General features: G+C 43.9%; 1 protein-coding gene and 1 long non-coding RNA gene across 2 annotated transcripts; both read left to right on the top strand.

The window, feature by feature from the left end:
* Window positions 1–3,163: 3,163 nt before the first annotated feature.
* On the top strand, window positions 3,164–22,922 carry TPM1 (tropomyosin 1). The gene is given in 10 exon segments (XM_065847418.2): window positions 3,164–3,500; window positions 4,057–4,228; window positions 4,231–4,487; window positions 10,718–10,851; window positions 12,051–12,168; window positions 12,616–12,686; window positions 13,491–13,566; window positions 14,126–14,188; window positions 14,440–14,509; window positions 21,981–22,922. Coding segments are annotated over 10 exon segments (1,158 nt in total). The 5' UTR covers window positions 3,164–3,386; the 3' UTR covers window positions 22,064–22,922.
* Window positions 15,848–17,502, top strand: LOC139828921 (uncharacterized). The gene is made up of 2 exons (XR_011740999.1): window positions 15,848–16,007; window positions 17,283–17,502. It is a non-coding gene; the product is annotated as an uncharacterized lncRNA (long non-coding RNA).
* Window positions 22,923–23,405: the final 483 nt, after the last annotated feature.

Raw genomic sequence — 23,405 nt, 5'->3', positions numbered from 1 at the left:
GAGTTCACTCTGACTGACCTAATTTGAATCCTTAATCATCTTGTAAGGTATGTTTTCATGAACTGGCAAAACCAGTTGTAGTATAAAGTTAGGTGTCATTTCCTGCATATGCCTTTAAAAAAAAAAGAAAAGGAAAAGCAACTGTAAGGGTATGTTTGAAGCTTTTCCAAATGAATATATCCACCTACCCTTTTGTCTGTTACCAGAATCAGCCATGTGAACTCCCTTTGACCAGCCCAATCCGTGCACAAAAAAGCAGGTCCTTCTTGAGGCAAATTCCTGCCTCTGTCAAGGGATCTATGTCATGACGGAAACATTGTGATATAAATGGGTTCCTGCCTTGCTCTGGGAAATGGTACCATATAGTCAGTGAGCCTGAAGTACAACATCACCTACTTATAGGCCAGGTAGTGAATTTCAAAAACAGTATATCCTTTTCTGGTTCTTTGTGTTGGCTGTCTTGATTTTCTGAGGAGCCTCAAATTAACAGAATTCAAAATGAGTACAGTAGGTGCTCTGCAGAAGCAAGCAAAGCTGCAGCTGGGGAGTTCCTGCACCATTTGTCAATGAGAGAGATGAGAGAGCTGCTGTGCTGCAAAACAGGTAACATTACAGAATTGGTATTATGTGAGAAAAGCACGGTTTGTGCTGCCTTCTTTTTTCAATATGCAAAAATAATTTGTAGGCAGTCTTTCTTCACATGGCAATTGGAGAGGGAGACACTACACGAGTTATCTGATTCCCGAGCCTCACTTTCTTAGCCAGCTGGAAAAGAAATTTCCAAGCAATTGAAATTGTTAATGAAAGGTGTAGCAAGCATGTTTACACGTGTCTGTACTTTTCATATTCTCTCTATGAGGGGGAAAAAATAAAATCACCATCAGCCAGTTCAGCCCCATGGATACAGGGTCATCTTGTTATAAACAAAGCGTATTAATTGGACATTTTCATGTAAGTGGAACCTCAAGATTTTGTTTTTCTGTGGAGGTGAGAATTCCTTCCCTTCTCCCCGTATCTCATACTTTCTCACGTATCCCAGAGGCTCCCATGTCACGGCTAACATTCTTTTAGAAAAATGGAGCTGCACAGGAATTCTTTAAGAGCCTATCAGCACCACTCCCAAATTAGCCAGACAGGATATTGTTTGTTTAATTTCGCAAGACATTTGCTTTCCCCAAAGCCAGAAAAGCTACCTCAGTGAATTCCCAGCCATGATACTCTGCACTTTTTAAGGAATTTTTTTGGTGGCAGAGAAGTTCTCCTAAACTAGGAACAAAACATACTGATATATTCCATAATACAGTCAGGTTGTTGAACAATATGTAACCAGGTGTCTTCTAAATATTCACTATACTTACTCAGAAAGGCCCTGATCTGTTCTAATTTGCCTTGTTATAAGAGCAAGATAAGCACGAAGAGCTGGCTGAGACTAAATCTGTGGACTTTTTCAGTGCTCTGGTGTTTTTGAACATTCTGTGACAGTGCAATGCTGTTTATATTTTGATGGGTTTAAATAGTTGGGTTTTTTTTAACAGATAGGCGTGAATGAACACTATTGTCTGTACAGAAAAGAGAATTTCACCCTCTAGTACCGTTTTACTTCCTAATTATTGCTATTATTTTACTATTACTGTCATAGGAGGTAGGGTATTAAAACAATGCAGTGAGAAAGGAATGGAGTGAAATAATCTTTTCTTTAAGGAGGCATAGGGAAAGCTTCTACTTTACCAATGGGCTTCCACACTCTGTAGTAGCAATGCACATAAAACCCTGCGCCTGGTTGCAAGCCTCCCTGAGCTTTGTATAGTTGGTAGCTGAATTGTGAGTATGGCCTTTCTCAGAGCAGGGCGAAGGTCACACTGTTGGTCTGAACCCACATCAGGGGCTTTATTGCCCAGGCAAGCACAGCGGCCGCAGCTGTGGGACGTTCCCTCCTGCTGCAAAGTAACATCAGTTGATCCAGTGACAGCACCAGGGTGGAATTTTCTGCTCAAGTACTGAGCACAGACAAAGAGGCTGCTTAATTTTCTTTGTGCAACCCAAATCCTTGTACTTTGCGCGCTGTACAAGAGAGCGTGCGTCGCGGGGATGGGGCGTGTTGTGTCTTGCCTGCTGCACTGATGAGACTGTGAGAGACCCGCCAGAAGCGAAAATAGGTCTCCATTTAATTATATGTTATTTTGTTAATTGTCCCTCTCTCTACTGCCTGTCTCTGGCTGGCGTTGCAGACGGAGGGCGCGAGTTGCCTCTCCAGCCAGTTTCTCTGCCCCAGCTTCTCCGGGCCTCCATCCCTTGCTTACCCCTAGAAGGGCAGCCCATCTGCCACTGTCCCGGTTGATGTGCACTCTAACTCTGCTCTGCTTTTTCCTTTCAGTTCGGTGTTTGCGGCCCTTGCACTGCAGTAATGAGGCACGTCTCCCTGCAGAGCCAGGAGCCCCGGCCAGGTAGGGCAGGGAGGGTGGCAGGCTGGGAAGCACTGGCAGCCGCTGGTTGCTCTGCTCTACCCGGGGAGGAGGGACGGGCCCTCCTGTGCCCCGATGGTCACCTGCCCGGGGCTTTGGGTCACACCTCAGCCCTTTTCCCCGCGGTGTGGGCGGATTCGGACACCCTGCCCAGCCCTGCCCGCCCCGCCGCGAAGTTTGGGCTGCTCAGTAGAGATGCCCCCTCCTCCTCCCCTGCCTCTGGCTGCCGGCGGGAAGGTCTTAAAACACATTCATTCCGTACGTGCATGTGGTTAACCCCTTCCTGCCCCTCCGGCTGCCTCCCCCCTCAGTTCCCAGTCGCCCTCCTGCTTTAAAACACATCGATTCCCACGGCTGGGGACGGCTGGTGTCACCCAGCCACCCTGCCCGCCCCAGCAGCCTGCGCCGCCGTCTCCTCTGGTCCCCGGGCTCCGGCTTGCTGCTGCTTTTTTTTTTTTTTTTCCTAGCAGTGAAACGTCCCGTCCTGCCTATTTGGAAATGGGAACAAATTGCTCCCCCGCCTTACCTCGCCCATCGCATCCCATATATAGTCATATCTACGGTCAAATGGCAGGCGGCAGCGAATGGGAGTGCTGAGCCTCCGAAAAAAAGCTGGGGGGGAGTGAAAGAGAGAAAGGGGTAGGGACAAACGGAGGAGGGAGGAAAAAAAAGCCCTTTCCAAAAAAGTATTGGATGTCTTGAGGAATGCAGTCAGCCCCCTGGGAACCTACATATCTGTGAGGCGCTGCCTGCCCGCCGCTTGCACTCCGCCGGCGCCCCGTCCCGCACGGATCAGCCCCGCCACCCAGCAGCTCCGCTCCCTTGGGGCCGCGGTGGGACTCAGACTCGGAACTGTCCCGCAGCTTTTCAAGTTTTGCTTTCGGGTGTGATTCGCGCGGGGACGCGCTCTAGCCCACCGCCACCATGGATGCCATCAAGAAGAAGATGCAGATGCTGAAGCTGGACAAGGAGAATGCCTTGGACAGAGCGGAGCAAGCCGAAGCAGACAAGAAAGCAGCAGAGGAGAGAAGCAAGCAGGTCTGCTCTCAGGGCCTGGGCGCAGCCAGCGCCAGGGCACACGTCTTTTCAGATGACTCCTCTCTCTCTCTTTTTTTTTTTTTTTTCTCCTCCTCCCCCCTCCACCCCCTTCAGAACTGGTAGAACTTTTCCTAAGGCACCAGGACTGCCCCTGGCTGGGGGTTTCAGGGGGCCCCAGCACTCCAGCTGGGGAGCCGCATGGCCTCGGTGCCTTTGTCATCGGGGCACAGCTGGGAGAAGCTGCCTTGAGCACCTCCTTAGCAATGGACAGACGTGCTGTGATTTGGGAAAGGACATTTAAAGCTGTGTTTGCCCCCTCCAGCAGACTTGTCCGATGCACCTCCCCCTTCCAGATGTGTGTTGTATTTTCCTGGCCTTCTCCAACCCCCCTACTTTACACCTGGGGCTTCACTTACTCGAGGGAGGGGGACACATTGGTTGCATGTTTCTGGGAGATCCTGCAGGAGGAGGGAGAGGGATTTCAAAATTAATTTCCCACTGTTCTAAGCCCAGAGAGAAACATATTTGTGCGTTGTGTTTCCTCTTGTGCACCTAGTTAGAGGATGACATTGTGCAATTGGAAAAGCAATTGCATGTGACGGAGGATGCAAGGGACCAAGTGCTGGAAGAACTACACAAGTCTGAGGATAGCCTCCTCTCCGCAGAGGAGAATGCTGCCAAGGTATCGTGCCCTTGCCGCAAGCCAAGAGAATCTAACTGTCTCTCCTTTTCTCTCTCTCTGTCCGTCTGTCCTTTTCTGTCTCTTCTGCACTTGCACTTCTCCCATTGCACGGTCACGTTGCCTGCTGCACCTTTTCCTGCCTGCCCTCCCCTCTCCGCCACTTTCCACCCATATCACAGCTGGAGGACGAGCTGGTGGCTCTACAAAAGAAGCTGAAGGGCACTGAGGATGAGCTGGACAAATACTCGGAGTCCCTTAAAGATGCACAGGAAAAGTTGGAACTGGCTGACAAAAAGGCCACAGATGTAAGTTACCCCCATCCCTGTCACCACCACCCCGGTACCGAAACCACACACTTCCTCTGCGCAGGACAGCCAGGACACCTGCCAAGGAGCGCTCCAAAGCCTTGCGGAGGGCAGGGTCCTGGTGCCTCCTGGGCAGGCAGGTGGGAAACACAGCACTGCCTCCTTGCATGAGGTTTGCACACTGTCAAAGGCATTTGATTGGGTTTCTGCTCACTCAACACATGCTTTTCATGTGGAATTGCCATTCTAGATGTGAAAGTAAAGGAAGGGTGGATTGATGTGAAAGTAAAGGAAGGGTGGATTGTCCATTGAGGTGATGGGGAAAAAGTCTCAGGCAGGAACAACACTATCTTGATAGTGAAGCGGAATTGGAGAGTTAAAAGTAAGTAGATCCAGGAGAGGGAGATCCAGAAGAGCAAGGGCTGCTAGTTCTGCCTTCAAGAGAGCTGTTCCTCAGCATGTGTGTGTTAGAAAGGCTGCTAGGTACTAGTTTGGGTCACTTACTGGTCCCTGAGATAAAAGATCTTCTCTTAGGGTTCTTTTTCCCCCAGAGATCACTGGAACTGTTTCGCTTGTCAAAGAAAAGCTCGGTCTCATGTGAGAGGAGATTGTTGGGAAGATGATACTTGCTAGGTTAGCAGTTCAGAGGACAGGGATCCTGGGAGCAAGCTGGGAGATATATATAGCTCAGCACTTTATATGGTAATAATACAAGGGCTTCTGCCTCTCCCAGGCCCTCATCCCACCCACCTGTCTGCCCCTGACTTGCACTTAATGTATTGTATGCACAAAACCATGCAAGTTCATTGTCTGTGCAGTTAAGGTCCAGATCTCTGTGGTTGCTGCTGTGTGATCCAATTCTCTCTGAGTGAATCTCAAATCTGAATTACAGGTTTAGGTCAAACCACAGCATTTTCAAAGCAATGAGTGTCCTTTTCCTATAACTCCGCTTTAAAAATTATCCTCAAAGCCATAATAAAAAGAGGAGTTGCCACAAACGGAGCAAGCAAAGTATTTCAGCGGCAGGAAGGATACTTTTTGAATGGGAAATGTTACGAAAACCAACTTTGCATGAAAGACGACACGCTTTTATCTTCTGAAATGAACAAGGGATAAAAAGTTGTAACTTCATTATGGCAATTACGTTTTATAGCTTTGAAAGAGAACTCAAGAACTTAACGTAAGCGTGCGTAGGAACGGGAGAGAGGGGTTCTGCGTGTAATGTGGATCAGATGTCTGTTGTCTTCTGTGTATGGCTGCATAGATGAGAGGCAGCTTCCTAGCAGGACATTTATTTGACTTGTTCAAAGGAACCGCATATAGATCCATGGGAGATATTCCTTATAAGGAAAAGTATGCAGACTATTTGGAAATAGCTCGCCTAGGATGAAGGCAGGAGAAATGCTACTTAGATTCGCTTTTTGAAATTGAAGATCTTCCTAACCAATGCCAATGTTGTTTTCCTTTGCTGGAAAACAGCGTTTGGAAGCTAGTTGAGGGCAACTTTATTTGCAGTCGCCCTGTCGGCAAGTGTCTGGCTTGTTTTCATCAAAGTAAAGGTTGTGTTTAATGGTATGCATGGAGTACGTCTGACATGTTAGGGATGTTTCTTTTTTTGGTGATGTGGAGTATCTTTGGGGCACTGCAGTTGACCCAGTATTTCCCCTACTAGTTTGAATAGTTCCAAGCCTTAGGAAGAAGGTGGGGGCAAGGGAGGGAGTGCCGGCTCCCGGGGTGGACTCGCCTTACGCAGGGGGATAAGGAAACCTTCTCGCCGGTGTTACCGACCTGGCGAAAGCCGGGCACATACCCTGAGCCACCCCTCCGCTCCCCGTGCTTCAGGAGCTAGCAGGGACAGGTTTCTCGGTGTCACTTTATGCTACTCGTACTGGGGCGGCGGGTCCCGGTCCCGGCAGCCCGCGCTGCGCCGCCAGGGGGCGCTGCCGCCGCCAGCGCGATCACCTGGCAGCGGCCACCGCCTCCCGGTGTCTCCGTCCGGTCCCGGCCCCGCCGCTGAGCCCTCTCCCGGCCGGCGCCGGCTTTCCTCCGGGCCTCGCCCCTGTGCCCGCCCCGGCGGCGCGCCGCTCCCAGCTCGGTGCCGGCAGCCCCGCCCCGGTGCGCGGTGTGCTGCGGCGCGAGGGGACTTCCGGGGCCGGGGCGGGCGGAGGGAGGCTGTACGGGCCGGGCGAGGCGCGGGCATGGCGGCCATGAGCTCGCTGGAGGCCGTGCGGAGGAAGATCCGGAGCCTGCAGGAGCAGGCGGACGCTGCCGAGGAGCGGGCGGGCCGGCTGCAGCGGGAGGTGGACCAGGAGCGGGCACTGCGGGAGGAGGTAGGGCCGCCGCGGCCGGCTCGGGGGCCGCGGCCCGGTGGGAGCGGGTGGGGTCTCGAGTTCGGGTCCCGGGTGCGGGTCCCGGGCCGTAGCTGACTCGCCGCTCCCCGGCCGGCGGGTTAGGCGGCCGCTCCTTTTGCCACCATCTGCGACAAGATGGTACCTGCCGGCCGCAGTGCCCGCTCCCCACCCGCGGGCGGAGGCCGCTGCTCCCGCGGGCAGGCCCGGGCCGCAGGTGCACGTCGGGTCAGTGCGGTGCTCGGCCCGGGCTCTGACCCTTCGGCTCTGTAACGTGAGCGGAGCGGGGCAGAGCGAGCTGCGCTGCCCCGCTGGACCACACCAGGGCTGCAAGCCCGTAGCAGAATGTTGATCTGGAATGAGGTTGAACTTAGGTGAGGTGTTTGAGACTGAGTGCTTTGTATTAGGTTTTGAGCAAGCTTTCATTATTTTTTCTTTTTTTTTTTGTATGAGTGCCAGTTGTCTGCTTATCCCGTGCAGACAAGTTCAAGTGAGAGGTCGGTGTACTGACTGTTGAGAGGTTACACACTTCAGACTGAACGTGAGGTGGCCAGATCTGGGTACTCACAGTATCTGCAAACACCACAACAATGTGATCGTGTGGCCACTGTCAGTCTGTAGTACGTTTAGGTTGTCAAAACCCCCTACTGAGGTGGGAAAGGAGCAGTAGGCACAGTTTTAGGCAGACACAAGATCAGCTTTGAAAAGCACAGACTCTCGCAGCAGACAGATGTGGTTATGGGTGGTGGTTACAGCAAAAACCTGATAGGGCTGTTGTTTGCCTTGCCACTGACCTTCGGGAATTCTAGCAGCTGTAACTCGATGTTTCCTGCTATAAAATGTACAGTAAGTGTCCTTTGCGGCAGTTTTAGCGTCTTCAGTGGTTGCATAAAAGTGATATGAAAGAAGAGATTGGTTATTCATGTAGCTTCTTACAGTATTTAAAATTATTATTATTGGATTTCCTTATAATATGGGGCTTTCTGCACATTCTGGGCAGCAAGTTGAAAGGAGGAGCCTTCTGATTACTTTCAGGTGATCCTCCCAAGGAGCAAAATGTAACTACTGCATTCTTGCAAGTCACTTCAGATATCCATTTGTTTCAGTGAGGAATTGTGTTCAGTCATTAACTTGTTTTGTAAGGGTTTCTGACTTAAAAAAATAACCTGTACTCATTTTTTAAGCTTTCTGGAGTAAAGGACAGCAATTTTCTTGCTTTCAGTAACATGTATTGTTCTAAACAACCTATTAAGGGATTCCCATTAAAATAGAAGCTTTACTGTTCCTGTTTGTGGCAGAAGGAATAGTGCTGGCAGAGCAATTACCGCTTGCTGGGGAAGTCTTCCCATTAGAGCTCAGCCACATTGCTATAAGGCTTAAGATCCTAAAGGTTAATGTTTATCTCTTCCCTGGAAATGGTTTATGTCGATGATGTGGAATTCTGCAGAGCACATCTGCGTGTTATTAAGGTTTTGCTTGGAGGGGTCATTGCTGGGGTGAATGAAGGCAGAAAACTGAACTCACAGGCACATGTAGATCTGTGCCTCCTCTGTAGCGCTGTCTGGGGGCAAATGGTTTTTTACTGTCACAGCTGTATTTCTGCATGCTTGAGGAGGGAGACTTTGAGAACATTGCAGCGAGCAATCTGAGGTGTGAATCTGACCCTTTCCTTACTGTAATGCCTTACAGATATAGCACATGACTAGCTAGGATAGGTTTTTTTGTTAGGTTTTGGATTTTTGTTTTTGGGTGTTTTTTTTTTTCTTCCTGTGCAATGCACCGACACACAAACAATGAAAAAGCGAAAGCTGCAGCCAGAACATATCACAGCTTACAGCTTTTGATTGTTGAACCAGATTGTTAAAAGTTTAAAGACTCTGACTAGCAGCCATTGCCGTAAAAAAGCATCTTCTGTTCTGAGGGCATGCATCTCAAGGGACAGCCACATTTTCAGCGTGCATTTTTCTTCCTTCTTCTGGAAAACAGAATCTCTCTTACAACAGTAATAATTAACGCCCAATGGTAACTTATCCACGTCATTGCTCATTGTAAAAATATGCGGTGTATAAGTGCTATGGCAAAAACGCAGGAGGTTATGTTTGTCTGTTAACTGTGGGAGTGCCCCTTAATGTCACTGGGTTTTTTTCCTTCCTTGCCATATAAGGAGAGAAGTCCTGCTCTGCAGAAGAATAACTTGGGCCATATAAGGCTGGTTGGTAAACTTTTATTGAGTTACTGGAGCAGGAAGTAAAAATGTGAACTTTAGTCGCCCTGTGTTTTCTAAGCATGTTGTGTGCCCTTATCATGATGAGGAGTCTTGACACGATAATAATTAACTTGTAACATTACAAATTTCTCAAGGGTAACATTTTAGAAAAGTTGTTTCTCAAATGAGGACGTTCATATTCTTACTGTTTAAAGCCAGAAGTCTGATGGTACACGTATGGAGCACTACTGCTTGATTATATACCCAAGAATTTAATATTTGGGTTAATGTGGATCTCTAAGGATGTAGTCTCTTCTGCTCCTGGTTCAACGTGTTCACTGTAAATATGCACTAACGTTCAGATACATATTTGCTTCCCTGTTTATGCATTACTTCCAGTCATTCTAGTGGGGCGATGTTTCTGTTATGTAAAAGGTTGTATTACTTGTCTGGTGTGTAAGTTATTCTTATTTGTGTTATGTACAACACAATTTTAGCTGTTGCAAGGTGTATCCAGCTGCTACTGGTTAGTAAAAGGAGCAAATAACAGCCTCTTAAATTTTGAACTAAATAAAAAGTACTAAACTGATACTTTTGGTTTCTACTTTTGATAGGGGGTTGGGTTTTTTTTGCCTCCCCAACAAGATATCATAGGAAATTCTGACATGTACTTCCTCATATATAGCAAGATCGTTTTCAGTACTAATTAAGAGTAACTGTTATTCTTGTAAGTAATTAATTTTCTAGGATAGTGACCCTTTCATATGTATTTTGTATTTAATATCCTTTTGAAAGAAATAAAGTCTAATAATGAGGTTACTACAAGAAGGCTGTTATAGAAGTTACTCTGCAACTTAAGCAAGTGTAGGTTTGAAAATGTCAGAGATAGAAGCTTGTAATGATAAGAGGCAGGTGAGTTGCAAGTGTTATACCAGGGATTAAGTGGACAGGTGATACAAGAGAGGTAAATCTGGGGGAAGTTTGAGGAAGGCAGTTTTGGGGGGAAAAAAATAGGTGCTTTAAGGGATTGTTGCCTGTAGCAGGGCCCATCCAAGCTGTAGCCTCTGCTGGTGCCGCCTTTGTCACCTCTTGCATTGCTTGCCTGTAAGCAAAACTTGTGGATATTCAGGCATTTCTTAAAAGTTCTCATGCTCTCTCTGTCAGCTGTCTCATTGCGAATGCCCATCTAGGTGTATTTTTGCACGTTTACACTGAATCCTTCTTATGGAACTCAGGGAAATATTGGGAAAATACTTACCAAAATAAAGCAGAAGGTCAGAAATGAAGCATTTGGGTTAACATGGAAGAATCGGGTAATTAGTTTGTGTTAATTTGAAAAAGAAAAAAAAGGTGGGGGAGACTACAATTGGCTAATGTCTGCAAATACAATAATAGAAAATATTTAGGGAACGATGCATAATCCATCCAGTGCAGTTCTTTCTATTATAAATTGTACATTCCTTAATATATTTCATTTAAAGGAAGCATTAATCACTTTTTCCTCCATTAAACAATAACTTCACAATTCAATGAGGGCACGTACATCTCTGTATACGGGCTTTTCAGTGGGTGAAGTCAGAAATTACTAAGTGCTGCTACATGGTACGTGGGATAATCTTGGAGAAGAGGTGATATGTGCCTTATTATGAACTAATTTCTGCTCTTCCTGTGCTTAGGCTGAGAGTGAAGTAGCTTCTCTGAACAGACGCATCCAACTGGTTGAGGAAGAGTTGGATCGGGCTCAGGAGCGCTTGGCTACTGCCCTGCAGAAGCTGGAGGAGGCTGAGAAGGCTGCAGATGAGAGTGAAAGGTGGGTGCGGCCACTCTTGAATGGATCGTTAACCCTCGTGACAAAGATTATAATTGCCAGGGTGTGGGTTAGGGAAATAAATTAAACCACTCCTATGTCTCTGAAGATGTGTAATCCACTCTTCTTTTGCCTACGTGGACTTCAGTTACAGCTTGTCTGTAGGGAGGTCCAAAATTCTTGTTCATGTCTCAGTTCTAACGATAAGATTTAAGTGGGGCAGGGCTTTTGATGTATCTTGCCACGTCCTGGGAAAACTGCTTGGCCCAGCCCACACTTCTCTGTTTGGTTGAGAACTTTTTGATGGTGATTCTTGATTTCATTGTAGGTAGAAAATCTCACCTGGAGAAGAGCAAAGTGCTGGAGGAGGCTTTGCTTCTTCTGTTGGTGAGATTGGTACATAAAAGTGAGCAAAGGAGAGAGAACATGATAATCCCTTCAGATTTAGAGCAGGGTTTCCAGAAGTACTTAATATAAGTTAGGAATTCGGATTTCTTGGCTTTGGAAGATCCTCCTCTTCTGCTTCTACAAATGGTATTTTATATCTGTGAGAGTACTTTTTATTGGGAAAGAATTCTATGTATTTTGTGTATGTATTTCTACCTCACTAACGATACAGCCTGTTGACCCACAATGCATTGTGGAATAATTAAGAGAATATGGGTCAGACATGCGTGGAAGGAGCAACACACAATGTTTCCTGTTACGAAGGAGTTAAATTTTGCTTTTGCAGAGCACAGAGTTTCAGTGCTCTAGGGCTCTGACATGGCAAAACTCACAGGAATCTGGGCCTTAAACATAATGCCTTTCAGTCCCGCTGGGGCTGTAACGTGCCCTTTCACAAGGAGTGTAAAAGCACAGATGTCTTTAGTCATCTTGCTAGGTCTTTAGAAGCAAAACCCTTCATTTACCTTTCTATAAGACCAGTTTTCCTTCAATTTAATCTGAGAAATCATAGTACACCCAAACTGCGGTAAGAGCTAAACAAATTAAATTTTCGTTCTTCCTAAGACATGCTTCTTTCTTTTGAACTTCTGGAGCATGAATGCACAGGACTAGATCTGTGGTGTGAAGAATTGAGTATCTGATGTGCTTTGTTCACCTTAACACATCTGTCTGAAGGTTTCTCTCCAGTAGTAGCAGAGCAGGAGATAAACTGGCAGGCCCTGACCCTTGCATTTCCTGTTTTCCACATCTTCCAGAGGAATGAAGGTCATTGAAAACAGAGCCCAGAAGGATGAAGAGAAGATGGAAATCCAAGAGATCCAGCTTAAAGAAGCTAAGCACATTGCTGAAGAGGCTGACCGCAAGTATGAAGAGGTCAGTTCTTGAGTGTCATTTAGGCTGTGTCTGTAATCCCTTCTTTTTGTTTGTTTGTTTTTCCTTCTCCTTTGCCTTCTAAGTTCAAAAGATCACAAACACCACTGTTTACAGCTGTGGAAGAAGAAATGGGCACCCAGATACCTCAGAGGACGAGACAGCAGGAGATGTATGCTCAGATCTTTACACTAAAATGGTTGAGAGTGTTCCCTGGTCTCTTAGGGAGAAAAATATTTTTAAGCTGCCTTTTGGTAAATGAAAGAGAAGTCTTGAAAAATGTCAGATAACAAAGACTCAAATGAGTAATGAAGATGTCACATAGTCAAAACTCACATGTTGACCAAAAGATGGAAAGAGACCCAGCTCCCCGCTTTTCAGGCTCTAGAAACAAGTGATCTGTGCTGCAGCAACATAATATCTCTGGTTGTCATTTGCCGTCTCTTACAGGTGGCTCGTAAGCTTGTGATCATTGAGAGTGACCTGGAGCGGGCTGAGGAACGTGCTGAACTATCAGAAAGGTAAGTGCTGAGCTGCCCCGAGATGTGTGTGAGGTGCTACAAGGCAGCTGTAACAGCATGAAACGTTGGCAGTACACTGTGTGTGCAGCTCAAAGCTATGTTTTGCTCATTTACTCTTAATGGTTGAAATAAGTGGTCAGCGCCCAAGTAAATGTGTTCATGTGTGCGTGTGTTTTGTCACTGCATGCTGTACCTGCACACTGATTTTGTGAATGGCTTTTGTGCATTTCATGTGTTCACTAACAGCCAAGTCCGACAGCTGGAAGAACAGTTAAGAATAATGGATCAAACCTTGAAAGCATTAATGGCTGCAGAGGATAAGGTACTGATACTAATAAACAGTTTTTAGGTTTAACTGCAACCCAAGTCTTTCAGCTTCCGTAGCTGGTTAGTTCACTCAGTAGTAACAAGTCCTCACTGTGCTCTTTACTCTTTGCATCTTGCTTTGGTGGTTTTCTTTGATCTCTTTTTTGTTTATCCATTTTTGCCTTTAAAACCGATTTCTTGTGCAGCCAAAAAGAAGCTGAACTGTCTCACGTGTAAAGGCTATGTAAATATTTCTGTGTAAGCCAAGGGCTGCAGATAATTTCTGTCTGGTCATCACTGCAATGTACGCTTGAAGTGGAATTTGGCATCGTAAAGAATTGCTTTCAATGTGTGATGGATTCAGCTGCTTTTGAGGCTGTTCTTTTGCTCTGTAATTGTTTTCATTTTTCTCTGTCTTTTCCCCCTGTTTTCTCCTGTTTCTTTTGCTTGACTGAATCTTCCATCCGCCCCTTTCCTGCCTTCCTTCCGAAATAACAGCAAATGTGCTGAGCTTGAAGAGGAGTTGAAAACTGTGACCAACAACCTGAAGTCGCTGGAGGCTCAGGCTGAGAAGGTAGGCTAGAGACTTACACGAGAACGTGTCCCTTATGTTGTCACCTGGATTGGCCTGTGGGGTTTTCGCTATGTGCTGATCACTTTGCAGCATTTCAGCAAGGCCATTGTCAGTAGGAGCACTTGGACTCACTACCCAACTCATATTTGGCTCTTACCAGAATTTAGCATTCCTTCTAGCTCCAAATAGGTCAGTGTTATTTGACCACATGTTCTGTCAAGTAGTCTGACAGGATTAAGTATTATTTATAGACTGGCACTTAAAAGGGCACTTGTGTGCTACCATTAAGTTTCTCCAAACGCCACTCCTCTTTAAAACTGTAGTACTAATTTCTACTGATAGTTCCTACTGTACAGCACTGGAATGTAATTCAAGGAAAGTTTGGTTCTGGTACTAAAGTGTCTGTTACCACAGTCTGGTAAGTGGAATTAATTTAGTTACACCCATGTTAATTTATTGTATGCACTTGATCTATTAGAAGAGAGTCTCAAGTGTGGTATTTTTTTTTGTTTATTTAGAATACCTGGTCTAATATCGATGATCCTCTTTCTAATTACAGTACTCACAGAAAGAAGACAAATATGAAGAGGAGATTAAAGTCCTGACTGACAAACTGAAGGAGGTAAAATTAGAGCTGTTCTTACAGATCTCCCAATGCAACTTTGATTCTTCTGATATAGACGCTACTTGCTCTAAGGACAAACACGTCATTTGGGAGACAGTTTAGTGTCAAATGTGTCTCCTAAAAATTAGTATCACCTTATTATTTGCTTTCTCTCATTGTAATTTTTTCCTCATTGGAATTGTTGCTCCTCTGTTCTTAAGTCCTATGTGTGTGTTTCCTAAAATAGTCCATATTTGTCTTGACTTCAGGCTGAGACCCGTGCTGAATTTGCTGAGAGGTCAGTAACCAAGCTGGAGAAGAGCATCGATGACCTAGAAGGTATGGGGGTTTTGTTTTTCTCACTTACTATGGAAATAGAGATCTTTTATTCTTTTGTTGTGGTGGGTGTTTTTTTTCAGTACCCAATTCTACTCACCTGACTTGTCCTGCTTATATAAATAGGTATGCCTAAAGAGTAAAATAAGCAAAATCTTTTCTGATTGAAAGGTATTGACAATGTAAGTGCTTCAGGCGAACAGTGTTTTGCTCTTGCCTGATCCTTTTTCTCTCATGTTCTCAAAACTCCTTTCATTCTTTTTCTTGGAGGTATATAAATGTATAGGGTAAATCATTAGGTGATAAGTATTTTTTTCTTACTAAAAAGCTGACAACACTTTTATGTTACATTTGTAATAATTAGGAATGTAGCAAGCTAACCTAATTTATTACTGTGATAAGTGTGGGTCTGGGCAGACATTTTGTGACATAGGCCAGTTGCTGTTTTTCAGTAAAGCTAATGGGTTGTGTACGTAATCCGAAGGACAGCTTACTGAACTTCAGAGGGTTTGTTTTCAGGTTTTGATAAATCTTTCAGAACTCCAGTAGTGTAGTAAAAAGTGCTTTCTCCCTCCAGAGAAAATAATTCAGTAGTGCTTTTTAATGAAAACTTAGTGGAGTTCATTTAGATGCGTCACACCATGTCTAGGATTTTAAGAAGCTTGGTTGCTTGGCATGGCAGGCTGACTTCTGCAGAAAGGGTATGAAATGCCTAGGTAGCTGCTGAAAAGTTGTGATCACTGACTCAGGAAGGAAACAGAGAACAAAGATAAGTGTTTAGAAGGAACAAAAGTTGCTGTAAGAAAGTGAGTTTATGCCATCACACAAACCAAAGTGGTTTTAAAAAAAAAAAAGTGGTAGAAAACAAACGGTAGCATCCTTGAGCCCCTTTTTTTAATCTTCTCTCCATAGCCCCTGAGTGCTCTCCTAATGTGTGTTAAAACAAAAATCTAGGGCAGCAAAACATGGCTTTTGCTTCCCGTGTACACTTTCTTTCCTTAGTCTTTTCTGTATCACAGGTTTTCCCACTGGCAGTGCAATTAATGAACTTGTCGCATAAAACTCTTCATTTGACTTTTTTTTATTCTACTCTAATTTTGTAAATTTTGTTTTATCTGTTGCAACGCCTCTTTCTGTGCACTCTTCCCCTTTCCTGCGGCTTCTGGATGGTATCCCCTGCCACCACCTTCACCTTCCACCCCATGATCACGCTCCATTTCCTTGCACGCCTCTGCCATCCCTCGGGTGAACGGTAGATGAGCTCTATGCTCAGAAACTGAAGTACAAAGCCATCAGCGAGGAGCTGGACCACGCTCTCAACGATATGACTTCCATGTAAATGTCTTCCCAGCTTGTGCCTGCACCTGCTTCCCCGCCCTCATTGATTGCGCAGTTCCGGCCTTGTGAAATTATACTCCCTCTGTAGCGTGAGACGCATTCCTGTAGTGAGACTAGGTGTACAAAATACCATGAACAATTTCTTTACCGTGGCAGAGTGTGGGTGAGTGTTGTGCCGAGCCTGGTAAATACTCATGGTGATTTTGTAAGCTGCCTAATAAGCCAGTGTTTACCCTTTCATTCTGTATCTGCAATCCTTGTGTCTTGCGGCTGCTGTTTGTTTGTAGCTCTGCATTTGTCCTTTCAGTTCACCTCTGTTCAAGTATTTTCTACCAGGCCCATCATGTTCAGTTCACTGAAGAAAATTGCCTTGGTACATGTTGCACTCTGAGTGTATTCTTCTGCTGTTACAGTTTTTCCCTGGCAAAGTTACTACAAAAGTTTCGAAGAAATTTAGATTTAGCTGTATCCTCTGTTAATGACAGCGGAAAGTGTTTATCTGAACTTCCTTGACTGGCTCTGAAAATTTCAGCTGTTATCACTAAATAACAAGCGTGGAAATCAATTTAAAATACTTTGTCATTTAAACTCATGAAAGTGAGAATTGAATTGTAGGTTGCTTCTGCATATTTTGTGGAGGGTAGTAGTAATTGAGTTTGCATATACCAAACACTTTAGTCAGAAGGAAAAAAATAAAGAGTGTATTAGGCAGCCAGAAAGCAGGAGTGATGAGTTGTTAGGTGTGATTAGTCTGTGCAGTGTTTGACACAAACTGGCTGTCAACCTGAAATTCTGAACAGAGGTCGGCTATGCTAATCCACCTTCCCGTGCTCATACCTTTCACTTGCATGAACCTTCTGCGGTTGACATGGGAAAGAGGAAGAGTTGTGTGGCTCTCAGGTGCTTATGAGGTGCGATGTTTACTCCCAGCATCTCTTTTGGGAAGCTCGCATGCTTTCAGCGAGGCATAAGCTTTGCTCAGAGCTTGAAATGTATTTTGTGTGCACCCATATCTTTAATGTTTTTTCTTTGCTGCCTTTCATCTCTATATCTGTTCATTACTTCCCTCTCCCAACTTTTTAGTAAAGGTCTAATGTTGTCTGCCTTGTGTGCTTCGTTTTTGTTCTGTTTGTTCTGTTTTTAATTCCCCTGCGTTTGCTCAGTAGCTGATCAAGCAGGTGGATTTCTTTTTTCCTCCTCTGTGTACAGAGATTACAGTATTCCTTCAATTTGGGATATTTCTAAATGGAAAACAGGCTTTAAAATGTATTCTACTGGTACATGAGGATGTTACTGTAGCATTCCAGTCCCAGCATGGTGTGTTTTTCTAGTAGCTGTCTTGGCATGCTGGACTCTGCTGTGCTGTTGCTGCTCTTTTGGAAGCTTTTACTGCACCTTTTTTATTTCCTACCTTATCTCACTTTTTCTTTCCATGCAGATAATTTTCTTTGCTTCACTTCTCCAAAGACATCTTCATCGGGTTGGATAAAACATCTTTCCAAGCTTTGGATGTGTCATGGGTTATTTGTCCTGTCTTCTAGCTTACTTGACTCTATTCCTCTAGCACCTGTCTCAGAACATGCTCTTTGTGCTCTGCTGTACAGAAACTCTACATCTTTCAATGTAAAATAAACATCCCAGCTGGATGCGTTTTGCTATTCCCTTGCCTATTATTTATTTAAATAACTTTCAGTTATTAATAAAAGTTGCTTTTTTTGCCATTAGGGATTTAAATTTTTTGGTGTTTCCTTCTTTTTTTTTTTTTTTTTTTGCCAAGACTTCTACCTGAGTGTTGCCAATGCAAAGCCAGTGACAGCGGTCTGGGGGATGAGAATACTACTCTTCATATTTTGGGGTCAAAACTGACCAGTTGTGATCTTAATCTTTCTCAACATCTGTTGCAGATAAAATGACAAATAGATGTAATGGGGAATTTTTTCAGCTGTTATTGTTAGGCCAAAATCTGCAAGGACGTTACTTCCTTGGGGTCATTTGGTCGTGGGAGCATTGCTGAGGGAGCAGCTAAGTTCTTGATGCCAAATTTTTCACTTTAAAGTCTGAAATTTTCTCATAGCTTGATCCTGAAGACTTCCTGTCTTTATATAAATGTGTTTGTTCGTTAACTTAAATATTTGAAACAGATGTAAAGGGGCAATATAAAAAAATGGAAATTCTTTTTTCACCCAAAAATAGTCCTTTAAATGTCTTGCAAAAAAAGTGTTCCCCTCTTTCACACCTCGATTACTCAGCGCAGACGTTGCTTGCTAACTCTTTTTTCTTCTTGTGTGGTGGTTTTTGTTTTGTTTTGTTTTCCAATCTGCTTCTCCTGAGTGACGCGCTTGGAAGCTCAGCAAGGAGATTTCGGTAGCTTTCCACTCTTGTGCTTGACTTTCAGACTTGTGAGTTTGAATTGCAGACTCATGACAAATGTTTCAGAACTGGAGTGGGAAAACTCATCATTGCACTAGTGATGAAATTATTCTGCTGCAAAGTGGAATATACAGATTTTGGGTTTGAATGCTTAAATATTGGTTTTCGGCTGATGTGACAGTGCCTGATTAAGGACAAAACATTAAATACTGACATCTTGCTTTTTTGCAGTGTTACTTGCAACTAGAGAGTTTATTGCATTATTTTAATTTCATTTTCTTCACAATGAAAGAAGTTGTTTTGCGGTTCACATTAAAGTGAATCAGTTTAAACTGGATTGATTTCTGATTGTGCCTAGCACTGTATGTATTACTGAAGTTCCTAAGTCACAACAGCTAGACAAACTCATCGTGGCTTAGCTGTTTTAGTTGTTAGCTTGTAGAATAAGTTTCTTTGTGAACTTCAGTAGTGCAGTCTAGCCTAGGTATAGCCCCCTCCCCAAAACCTGTTTTCCAAGTCAAGTTTGCAAATGGATGCATCGTTTTCCCCCTGCCATTCTCAGGTAACTTCGTCTGATCCCGGTTCTTCATCCCATGACACATGTGCTAATGTTATTGACTGTGGGGAGAAGGTAAAGTACAGGATGAGTATCCGTAGTCACAGGTCACCCAGATAGTAAAGTTCATTAACTTAGCTACTCATCAGTTGAGCTACAGCAAGTACGTTTATACACTGTGTGTATTGCAACTGAAAAGTAAAATGTTTAGTATGAAAGCTAACCAAAGATAATGGGACGAGCATTTGTAAAAGGGCTGGAGTTACATGGTTAACTTCACAAATGCAGGTTATGGGGAATGGGATCAGCTCTCATTTACGTTATGTTGTACGTGCCACAACGTCCATGTGTGGCTGGTGGTGTCCGTGGGGCTGGTTGGCAGGAGTGGCCGGCTCTGATGTCTCATGTGCCTGGGCTCTGCTGGGCTCAGGCTGAGCCTCACTGGGCCCACACCAGAGCCTGAACTTGCAGCTTGGCCTAAGGTGGCTGCGTACAGAGCCAGCCTTTCGCTCTACCTCTGTGGTAAATCACAACTTGACAGGTTGCCTGAGGGTAATCAGGGGCTGACTGAACATTCCGTAAATGCTTTCTGTGCTTTACCTGGGGTATTTAGTCTCATTTTGGATGTTGAGAAATACTGTCATCTCTGCCTCAATTAAAGAGAGGAGTTTTCTGTGATGAAGGCAAGCATCAAGTTCTTAGTTAAAATTGTTGTCGTGTGTGAATAACAACTAAATGCACTTTGCCAAACGTAGTGAAATTTTAGCTGCTTTGAGGGTTCAGGTTTTTTTCCACATATATGTGACATTATCCTGATGAAAGAGACAAGACCCAGTTGTCACTGGTCTGGGATCAGAGCTCTGAAATGTGCCCCGGTTTCACCAAGCTGGCTGCTGGATCCTGGGCTGGGGGGACGCTCTGAGGAGTCGCACCCGCCGCACAAGCTGTCCTGCAGAGCCGCTCACTGCATGGCTTGGCTGCTGCCGTGTCCAGAGCCCACAGGGGTGCAGGGTTTCTGTTTAGGAAGCTTGTGGAAAAGGATGAGAAACAGTCATTTCCTGTAGGGGAACAGTCTGGGATCAAGAGGTCAGGAGTGCAGTTTGAACCAGCCTATTTAGAAGAATATGGACAATATGAGAAAACAAGCGAGTCAAAACCCATCGCGGAAGGTTCTTTCACTTTGCAGAACAACTTTAACTAAATGCGCTGTTACAACATCGCTGTGGGTGTTCTCTTTGACCATGAACTGTGCGTTTGCTGTATTTGAGCAACACAGGTTTTCATGCTTCTGTTTCATTTTCACTGAATGTTTGGTTTAGTTTTCTTACAAAATACAACTGGGAAATTTAAAGGTCTCAAAGTGTGTTGGTACCAGTAACAGAAATATGTTTCCCTACCAAAAATACAATTTCAGCTGTCAGATTCCCCAGGAAAGGAGTATGTGCTGAGTCAGAGTTAGTGCTGTCTGGCTCCCAGCATCTCCTGCCCTTACTTACCCTGGTTGTGATGCAGTTGCTTTCCCTCCCTCACCACATCTGAAATAGTTTACAAAGAAAAATGGCACTCATACAACAAATCCTCCACACACTATACGTAAAAATTAAAGTAGGACTTGGTTCTTCTGGGAATATTGCTACAGTTCTTCCATCTGCTTCCACTTACCTGTCTCCCAGCTGTTCCTGCAACAGGACTCTTAGCCAGTTCTTCATAGGTTATAATAGCTGTTCCTTGGAGTAGCTGTTTGATTACTAGAGTTCTAGAAACAAAGGTAAAACATTTCTCTATGTGTTACTGAACTGTCTGTGGTGTGACCAGTTTCTTTATTAACTCTTACTTAACTGTTTTCTCTGTCTAATCTGTCTTCATTCTACCTCTTTTTTTCCCTTCTAACCTGCTTGCTGCCTGTACAGACCAACTCTACCAGCAACTTGAGCAAAACAGTCGCCTAACTAATGAACTAAAGCTGGCATTGAATGAGGATTAAACTTTAGTGTGCCTATATTGTTAGCTTGTTTAAAAACTGCTTCTTCCAAATTTCCTGAAGAATGAATCGGTAAATGTAGAAATAAGCAAGAAACCTAGAAATTGATTTTTTTTCAGGCTGTTGATTCTGTGGTAAATTAACGGATGAAATTCTCAGTTTCTGTTGGAAAAATATGAAAATGCTGCTTCTGGATGAGGCTTTTTGTTTTCTGTATGCACACCTCCTTTGGAGGAGCAGTAAGCCCTTTGGCTGTGCAGTAGCTCCTTTCCACTTCAGTAAACAGCTGCAGCATTTGGCTGACAGTATCCGAACAGCTAACAGCCTGCCTTGTAGCAAGACGCTCTGTTCACCTGACTTCATGAATTGGCCCCTGAGATTTTTTGCTAGAACGTGGACAAGAGAAAAATGTTCACCGGGATTCATATTTTCATATTTCAAACCAAACATAACGGATACTTAGAGCTGTTTTGTTATCTGGAGACTTAAATGCAATAATTTTGCATTACTGTGAATTTGGCTTGTATTTAACTTAAAATAAATTTAAAAACAAAGTAGCAAAACCCTAGGAATGGGAGCTCCATCTGAAAATATCCGGTCAGTTTAAAGGTATGCTTGCTTTGAAGTTGCTATTACTGGATGATTCTGGTAGGATGCTGCTCTAGAACATAGTGCTCATGTATTGTATCAAATAAGTGGGTTAAATGACTTATAAAAGTGTGCATGCAACATAAAGCTACTAACTTTATTTATTTTCTAGAAGAAATAAATTTCTTAAAGGTCACTTCACTAAAGAAGAGATTCGTTTTAATTTTGTTGTTCTTTGCAAGTTCTGAGTTATGTGAAACTTAAAGTATGGATCTGCAAACCACTCAATTATTTTCTTGATTGTCCTACTTTAAAAAAGAAAAAAAAAAGCCATTCACCGTCCCACATTCCTATAAGCAAAGAACTTCCAGAACATGCAAGAATGATGTCTCTGTTGGCAGTGCATTTTCTTAATAAATGCAGCTGTAAACAGTTCTAAACTTGCATTACTTGCCATTTGTTTTATTAATTTGAAATTCTCTCCGGTTGTGTTGTCTGGGGACATTGGTATTTATGAGCATGCACATTTCTTAACTTTCTAAACCGTCCGATAGAAATGATGATTGCATGCCTTCGTGTTGTGCGAATCCGGGCCTCCAAAGAACTGCTATTCATGTTTTAATTTTCTAATCCCACAACAGAGAAAGTGGCGCATGCCAAAGAAGAAAACCTTAGTATGCATCAGATGCTGGATCAAACTTTACTGGAGTTAAACAACATGTGAAAATCTTCTTAGCAGCAACCACATTATTTGTTATATTATTTTTACACCTGCTTGCCGTGAAACCCCATAAGTACGTCTTTATTTTAGTTTCACCACAGTCACAGGAACATCTGCTAAATTATCAGGCGGGGGTCAGGGAAACACCGAAATGGGCAAGCCATATGCGGGTTAAGCTACATTACATTATGGTTTAAATGTGCCATTTCCCAACAAAAATGTTACCTACACTTTGTAGAGAGTTCAGCAATTCAGTGTGCTTAGTCTTTTGAAGAATCCTGGCTGTGGCAGAAAGTGTCCCACCTCAAGTGCCAACTACCATTTTTAACAAGAGGAATGATTCACATTCAAGAGAGATCAGGTGGAAATGGTGCTATTTTGAACAAAAGGCTCTGAAGGCTTTTGTTTTGATATCAGACAAGTCAGGAGTTGTCCAGCACAGTAATTTATTTTTATCAGGATTTTATTGATCTGTGAGGATTTGGATGTTCTGTGCCTTCTATTTCAACAAAATGAAGGTCTGTAAGCAATAGAGAAAAGCGAAGGCTTCTGAAGGGTTTAAATTGTGTTCTTGCAACTCAACACAGAAGTGTAGGTCAGCATTTCACCTTGAGTATTCATTCGGTTGTATTTTTCATGTTGAAATGAAAGATTCAATAAATTCAGGAGAAAACATAAAATTGGAAGAGATTGTTTTAAAATGTATTTTATTTGTGTGGATTTTGGGGAGGGGGTGGAATTTATAAACTGATATTCACCTCACTTTTTTCACACTTTCTTTGAGCAGTTTTAAAAGTATACCTGTATGTAAACATTGTATAATGATATGGAATAAAATGCACATTTTAGGACATTTTTTAAATTTTGTTCTCTTGTGATTTGTTTCTCGTCACATCAGCTTTCTCTGTGTTGCTGTGTAAAATATGCGCATGTGCACTGTCTCTCATTGGGATTCACTGTTAACACGTTGGCTTTCGGTCTCTTCTGTGCTGTTGGGCTAATAAAAATGCAGTGAAATGCAGTGGTTTGGACTGATGTGGGTCTGCAGCTGCCAAGAGGGGCCCTTTGAGGGCCACATTGCAGGAATCTGTCCTCATTATTCACTTGTATTCCCAGATGGGTGCAGAATGCAGCCGTCCCCTTCCAAAATTACTCATTTTTGAGCAAAACTGTTTTCAGTAAGATCAGTGCAGAACTCCCATAGACTTCTGTAGGAAATGAGCCCTAAAGGCCAAGCTCTTGAAAACACTACTATGTATTGTTTATCTTACTCATTAGTATGTGTCAATTTACTTCAATACAGTGGTAAAACTTCAAAATCATGTGTCAAGTTCATGAGAGAGCC

This window comes from Patagioenas fasciata, chromosome 12 (assembly GCF_037038585.1).
Source record: "Patagioenas fasciata isolate bPatFas1 chromosome 12, bPatFas1.hap1, whole genome shotgun sequence".
Lineage (NCBI taxonomy): Eukaryota > Metazoa > Chordata > Aves > Columbiformes > Columbidae > Patagioenas > Patagioenas fasciata.
This window is presented reverse-complemented; position numbering and strand designations above follow the sequence as displayed.